This window comes from Nannospalax galili, unplaced genomic scaffold, assembly GCF_000622305.1.
Source record: "Nannospalax galili isolate Female #2095 unplaced genomic scaffold, S.galili_v1.0 scaffold184, whole genome shotgun sequence".
NCBI lineage: Eukaryota > Metazoa > Chordata > Mammalia > Rodentia > Spalacidae > Nannospalax > Nannospalax galili.
Window position 1 is genome coordinate 710068 of NW_008351649.1, and position 7017 is coordinate 717084.

General features: G+C 53.1%; 1 protein-coding gene across 2 annotated transcripts; it reads left to right on the forward strand.

The window, feature by feature from the left end:
• The first annotated feature begins 628 nt into the window (after positions 1-628).
• C1qa (complement C1q A chain) lies at positions 629-3569 on the forward strand. Of its 2 annotated transcripts, none has more exons than XM_008848563.2 (3): positions 629-707; positions 1699-1871; positions 2798-3569. In XM_008848563.2, the coding sequence occupies exons 2-3, from the start codon at positions 1709-1711 to the stop codon at positions 3370-3372; spliced, it is 738 nt and encodes a 245-aa protein (XP_008846785.1). In that variant the 5' UTR covers positions 629-707; positions 1699-1708; the 3' UTR covers positions 3373-3569. The 2 variants fall into 2 exon arrangements, with proteins under 2 accessions (XP_008846785.1, XP_008846786.1); XM_008848564.3 differs by having other exon boundaries at positions 634-707; positions 1702-1871.
• The last annotated feature ends 3448 nt before the right edge of the window (positions 3570-7017 follow it).

Consider the following 7017-nt stretch of genomic DNA (forward strand, 5'->3'; position numbering starts at 1 on the left):
CATGCACGCACACACATAAATAAAATAACATTCTTTGAAATGTTGATAAAACTTGGTGACTAAGTATTCATCGGGTGCCCAGTGTTCTGCAGCTGTGTCACTAAAATTTCACAATAACCTGCTGAGGTAGGATCTGTTATTCCCAGATTACAGATAAAGAAACTAAGAACGGAAAGATCTGGTAACTTCCCGAAGACAGCCTGCTAGGAAGTGGTGGGCCTCAAAACTGATGCTATGCTCCATTCTCCTCCTGTGGCCACCCTTCCCCCTGTGGACAGTTCTTTCTTTCTCTTTTATTTTATAAGTGCTTAGCAGTGAACCCCTGTGTCTTCCCTAATCGTGGCAAAGATTGGCAGGTTACAGGTTTGAAAACAGGTTACTTCTACCCTGACAGTCTTTGCATCTCTGGATCCCACAGCCCCATCCGGCTCCCTTCTCCCTTGCTCACCCCCTCCCGCCCCCAGCACACACTCTTCACAGCTGTGATGGGGCTAGGACATCCCTTATCTCATGCCGCACGTCCCAGTCTTGCTGAGGTCTGCTCAAATTTTCCCGAGCCAGTCTCTGGCCCTGGGGAAGTTCAGGGGGCAGGTTCCAAGAAAGGGAAGTGGAAAGGGATGTGAAACTTGGCCTGGCAACACCCCTGCTGGGAGGCCCATGTCTAGCGAAGGGCCAAAGCATCCAGTTTGAACTGACCACGGAGGCAGGTGAGGCCAGGCCTAAGTGGGTAGGGGCTGTGGGCTGGGAAAAAAGGTATCTGGACCTGGCTGGGCAACTGAGGTAAAGAGGGAAGGGCAGGACTGCTAGCTCGCTCTGCTCGAGGATGGATGGTGTAGGGACACTGACCCAGGACCTAGAGCAGGTGGGTGGAGGAACCCTATCCTCCAGCTGGAGCTTGGGGACTGGTAAGAGGTAGTCAACTCAGACCCATGATTCTAAATAGAGTTCATGTGTCCTGGCCTCCCACCCCAGAACCCAGCAAACCAGGAAGAATTTCAGGGAGTCGGAGCCTAGTGGCAGAAGGGATTGCAGGGACAGTCAGTTCTAGCATGGATACTTAAAGGGACCGAGAGCAGGCAGATGTCTGTGAAGACCTGGGCGTGCACAGCTCTGCCATCTGAGCCAGAGACTGTAATTAAAGCAGAACTGATGCTCGGTAAATATTTGTTCAATGAGATCCATCATCTGTGGGAGTGTGGGACTGTGTGTGTCCAAGGAGGAGGGAGATCTATGTGGGTATATAGATCAGCTGGTGTAGCTGGGCACATACTGTGCTGTTCAGGTGCAGAGTGAGAGGGGGGAACTAGAGCTAGGGTCAAGGTCAAGGTCAGAGTCAGGGTCAGAGCTAGGGGCTGGGGTTATTACAGGGTTGGGGTCTAGGTTAGGGTAGGGTAGGGGCTAGGGGCTAGGGTTAGGGTCAGGGTCCATGGTCAGGGTTAGGGCTAGGATTAGGACTAGGGGCTGGGGTTAAGGTTAGGGTTAGCATTGGGACTAGGGGCTAGGATTAGGGTCAGGGTCTAGGGGTCTGGCTATGACTATGGGTGTTGAGGGCATGTGCATATCCATGGGAGGGACACCGAGGCCTTGGTGGGTGTGCACTGAGGATAGGGGTCACAGATTCCCACATATGCAATTCACTGTGGACAGACACGTGTGACTCTGTGTGTCCAGCTTGCTCAGGGCCTGTGTGTGTCTCAGCAGGGACATCATGGAGGCCCCTCGGGGATGGCTGGTGGCCTGTGTGCTGGCTGTGACCCTGGCCTCCATGTTGACTGAAGATGTCTGCCGAGCACCCAATGGGAAAGATGGGGCTGCAGGAAAGCCGGGCCGCCCAGGGAGGCCAGGCCTCAAGGGGGAGCGAGGGGAGCCAGGTAAGCACCCTCCTCTGGGGCCCTCACCCTGCCAACCTCAAGGCTTTGGCTTGGGACTGGTCCTGGGAAGCAAAAGTCCCCTTGAGTGTCCCAAAAAGTCCTTGCAGTGTGCAGTTCATCCTGGAGCCTATCCCCAGTCCCAGGACTCTCCATGACTCCTTCCTGCTCTTCCCTCCTCCTCCTCTTCCTCCTCCTTCCTCCCCTGTGGAATGAGCTGCTTGGAGTATGAGAAAGATCTGTGTGGTGTGCCCATTGTTCAGAATAACAAGGCCTCAGATTTTATATTCAAGAGTCATTGCCTTGAGGGGTGACCTCAAACAAGTCACTGACCCTCTCTGAGCCTCAGTTTCCTTACCTGTAAAATGGAACATGCAGAAAGCCCAGTGAACAGCAACTGTTTTGTTTACTTCCAGCACCCTGACTCTCTCCCTGCTCCCCTGCCCCCCTCTAATCCATTCAAGAATCAGAAACCATCACACTGAGGGAAATGGCTCATGACCAGATGGGAAGGGAAGTCTCCTGTCATCCCAAACCTCCCAGTCCCCACCAGGCCAGAAAGACTCTCACTGGCACTAATTTTCATACAGACATCCCTATAAGGTCCCAAACTTGAGGAAGGAGTCACTGCACTGACCTGGAGGGATGTGAGGTAACAGCCATGGGCAGGACTCAACAGAGCACCCCACATTTCCTGGAACTCAAGCTCTGGCATACAACTGTTCATGCCATTCCGTTTGGCAGATGAAGCAGAGGCTGTGAGTGGCTACCATGCAAGGTCACACAGCCAGTCAGAACCAGCGTCTTAAAGGCGCAGGCATTTTCTTGCCTTCTAGCTCACAGCTCCCTGGGGTCCCAACCCTCTCCCTGAGGACTGGCAGGTCCTAGACTTCCACCCCCCAACACCCATCTGGTTTTTCCCCACACAGGAGCCCCTGGCATCCGCACAGGTATCCGAGGCCTTAAGGGCGACCAGGGGGAACCTGGGCCGCCTGGCATACCAGGCAACGTGGGTTTCCCGGGGCCTAGTGGGCCCTTTGGGCCCCCGGGTCCCCAAGGACCAAAGGGCATCAAAGGCAATCCAGGCAACATCAGGGACCAGCCCCGGCCGGCCTTCTCCGCCATTCAACGGAACCCACCCATGGGCGGCAACGTGGTCATCTTTGACACAGTCATCACCAATCAAGAAGGCCCGTACCAGAACCACTCGGGCCGCTTTGTGTGTGCTGTGCCTGGCTTCTACTATTTCACCTTCCAAGTGGTCTCCAAGTGGGACATCTGCTTGTCTATTGTGTTCTCCTCCCGAGGCCGGCTCCTGCGTTCTCTCGGCTTCTGTGATGCCAACAGCAAAGGGCTCTTCCAAGTGGTGTCAGGGGGTACCGTGCTCCAGCTGCAACGTGGAGACCAGGTGTGGATCGAGAAGGACCCCTTGAAGGGCCGAATTTACCAAGGCCCTGAGGTGGACAGCATCTTCAGTGGTTTCCTCATCTTTCCTTCTGCCTGAGCCGGGGACACCCTCCCCACATTCCACCACACCCCTCTCTCTGCCTCTAGGCTCTGCTCTGTTAAGTGAAGGGACTGAGGCCTTTACTGCCCACACATGGGCTGGTTCTGAGAACCCCAGGGACTGATATCTCTCTGCACACTGTCTAAGGGTTCCTTCAAGTGCTTTCTAGAATAAATACTGGATCTTTGTCTGTGGCTTCAGGTGGCTCTTCTAAGTGTCAGGAGGAGGGGTAAGGGTGATCATTGCTGGCCACTGGTCTTAGTGTTTTACACAATGTTTTCACGTTGTTGTGCAGCCCCATCAGCCAGGCTTGAATCCAGATGCCACCCCTTGCCAGCTGCCAGATCACAAGTCATGCCTCAGTTTCCACATCTGTCAAGTAGGACTAGTAACAATACCATCTTTGTGGGGCTGCTGAGGGATCAATGAAAACTGCAGACAGGGCCTGCCCATCTTCTGTTTTGTTCAGTCTTTACCAAACTCTAAGGTGGGTGCCCTTACTGTACTTTACAGATGATGACTGGAAACATCAATCCCCAGGTTAGTATCTCAGGGTCAGCATTGGGATTGAACCCAGGCTTAACCACCATTACTTTCTCCAACCTTCCCAGCTACACTAAACCAATCACACAGGTGCTTCTCTAGCCTGGCCCAGCAGGCACCGGCACAGGAGTCAGAGAGGGCAAGCAAATGGCCCAAAGGACATCCAGCAGTCCTCCCAGAACTGGGGGTCCTGAATGGGTCCTGGGCTTCCACCCCACAGGCATAGAGACTGGGTTGTTGTCAACTGCCTGCTGGGCAGTCTGCACAGGGTGGGACCTGAGGATCCTGGGCGCATGTGTGTATTCCCAGGACCTTCGTGTCCTATCTCAGTGGTGCCAAGAAGTACCAAGTCCCACCTTGTCCTTCCTAAGAGCAAAATAAAGAGACCAGGACTTCAGCCCTGAGAATAGCCAGTATCCTGGGTCCTTCCCCAAAGAAGCTGGGTTTACCTCTGTGCTGCTCACACAATCACACACAAAGTCACACACAGTGTCATACACATAGTCACTTACACAGTCACATATACAATCACACACAGTCATATACAGTGTCACATACAAGATCACATATAGTTACACACACTGCAGCATCACATGTGGTGTCACACACATGGTGTCACACGCACAGATACAGTGTCACACAGTGTAACATGCATAGTCACACAGTTACACACAACTACATTCCCAACCTCACACACAATCACACATGTAAAATCACACACAGTCACACAACCAGTGTCACACAAAATCACACACAATTTGCAGTTTCACACACACACAATCTCTCACACACAGTCATGTATCTAGTCTCACATACAATCACAGAGACAACAAAAAAATCATACTCACACAGTACCATATACACAATTACATACAACCACACACAATCACTTATACTCACAAAATCATACCCATAGTTTCACAACATTCATACACACATAATCACATATGCACAGTCATAACAACAGTTTCACAACAATCGTAGTTTCACACACTTCCCTTGAGACTCATAAGGTCCCACATTCCTGGTGGGAGATCCATCTACCCCTCACCAAAACCCTATTAGCACACCATGCTCACCCTTGGAGATGCACACTGGTTACACACACACACACACACACACACACACACACGGACATATGCTTGCATGTGCATGCACACATACCTGAGACACTTGTCCAGACACATCCAGTGTGCATAGCTCACACGTACAAGTCTTAGAGAGCCTACATCCTCTCCGACACACTCATCCCTCCCTTCACATGCTCCCACTCCCATGGCTGTCCTTGGAGAGGCAGGAGACTACAGTCCCATTCCTAACTGGTGCACATGGTCTCAGAGTCCTCCTGACACAGCCTGCGTGTCCCCTCCATCATGTACACTCTTGCTCTGTCCCTCCCAGCCAGCAGCTTCTGGGGTCAAGAAGAAGTGGGGCACCCCAGGAGAGAGTAGATCCCCCTCAGCTCCAGGCCACCTGGATATTCCTGGTCTGTTGTGCCCCAGATCCCCTACCTACCCGATATATACACACACCCCACATGAGCTGGGAAAGACATTGATCTTTGGGACCCCGTGTGCTACAGAGTGTAAAATGACTGAGGACACTAAGGCACCATGAAAGGAGACATGTGCCAAGGCTACCCTGCAGGAAGGGGGAGGATCTACTTACGAGCCCAGTAGCCTGGCCACAGGTGGAGGGCTCTGTCACTGTGAGGGGACTCAGGGGAGGTGGGCTCCTAAACTGGTAGGTGGAGAAATCTGAAATTCTACCCACTCCCACCCTTCACTTGCAAATTTCTGCTCTTCTCAGGGGAGAAGCAAGCCAGGCAGATCGGTAGGCGGGGCTGGGAGGATTGAGTGCGGGCTGCGCCTGCCACCTGCTGGAAGTGCTGGGCCAGGCACCGACTAGACCAGGACAGAAGGTGGGAGCAGGCACCCACCGGCTCTATCACCTCCATCCCAAATGCAGACCCCACCACCTCTGTTCCTTCCATCCCTCACCTGCCAGGGACGCCAGGGACCAAGTACATTTTTGCCCTCGTCCCACACACCTATAGCCTGGACCACAGGTGACGGGGCAAATAGGGGGCCCACAGCCCTGAGGGTCACTCAGATGGGTATTTGAACTGTTGGCCCCTACAGGAGAAGCACGTCTGTGCATGGTGCATGGAGTCTTCCCCATGCACTGTGGGGGTGCTCCCTCACTACAAGCCCTGGTGACAAGAAAGGCTGGCCTGGAACCCTCTACTGCCCAATACCTCTTTCATCACAAAAGTCCTACCAGAGGAGAGAGACAAAGAGGAGCCTAAGACCACCACAGGCCCCAGGACTGGAAGCAAGATGGGGGTCAGGATGTTGGGAGGAGGGGAGATAGGACCATCAAGGTGACAGGAGCCTCAGCAAAGAAAGAGACAGCAATACTCATGTCCTGGTCCTCCACATTCATCATGGAAAATGGGAGCCTGGGACCGGTCACTGGGCCTGTTGGCAGGAGAGTGACCAGCAAGAAGCCGAGGCTGCTGGCTCTACAGCCAGAGCAGCCCGTGCACTGAGGCAAAACAGGCCCATCCTGACATCTACTTCTGACGTGTGCTAAGTGGAATGGTATATGGGTATTTCTAGAATAAGGCCCACCACTTAACAGCTTCATATGAAGCTCATTTCTGGGAGACAGTTCAGCAGAGGGGTCACTCTGAGGACCACTCAGTGTGGGACTTAAGACGAGCATCAGTTTCCTCCTCTGTAAACAGGGACTGTAACTTCCTCTTAGGAAGATAAGAGCCCATTGAACCTCAGACATGGGAATGCCATAGAGGGGCTACAAACACAACAGCCAACTTGGCAGTGGGGACCTCTGTGCCCTGGGCTCAGGTCTGTACACAGGCACACACACAGACACACAGAGAGACACACATCCTGATATGCCCTGGGAGTTGGGGGGCAGCAGACACTTCCTCATTCCCACACACATGACCCAGGGCCGGGATAGGAAGAGATGGACAGAAGAGTCACTGTGGTCAGCCTGAACCACAACCAAAAAGAAAGTGTCAAGTCAGGAAAATCACTGGAAAGGGGATGTGGGATGGGGTGCTATGGGGGA

Coding starts and splice junctions, on each gene's coding strand:
- C1qa (XM_008848563.2), top strand. CDS start 1,709: ATGGAGGCCCCTCGGGGATGGCTGGTGGCCTGTGTGCTGGCTGTGACC. Junction 1,872..2,797: donor GGGGGAGCGAGGGGAGCCAG/GTAAGCACCCTC, acceptor TTCCCCACACAG/GAGCCCCTGGCATCCGCACA.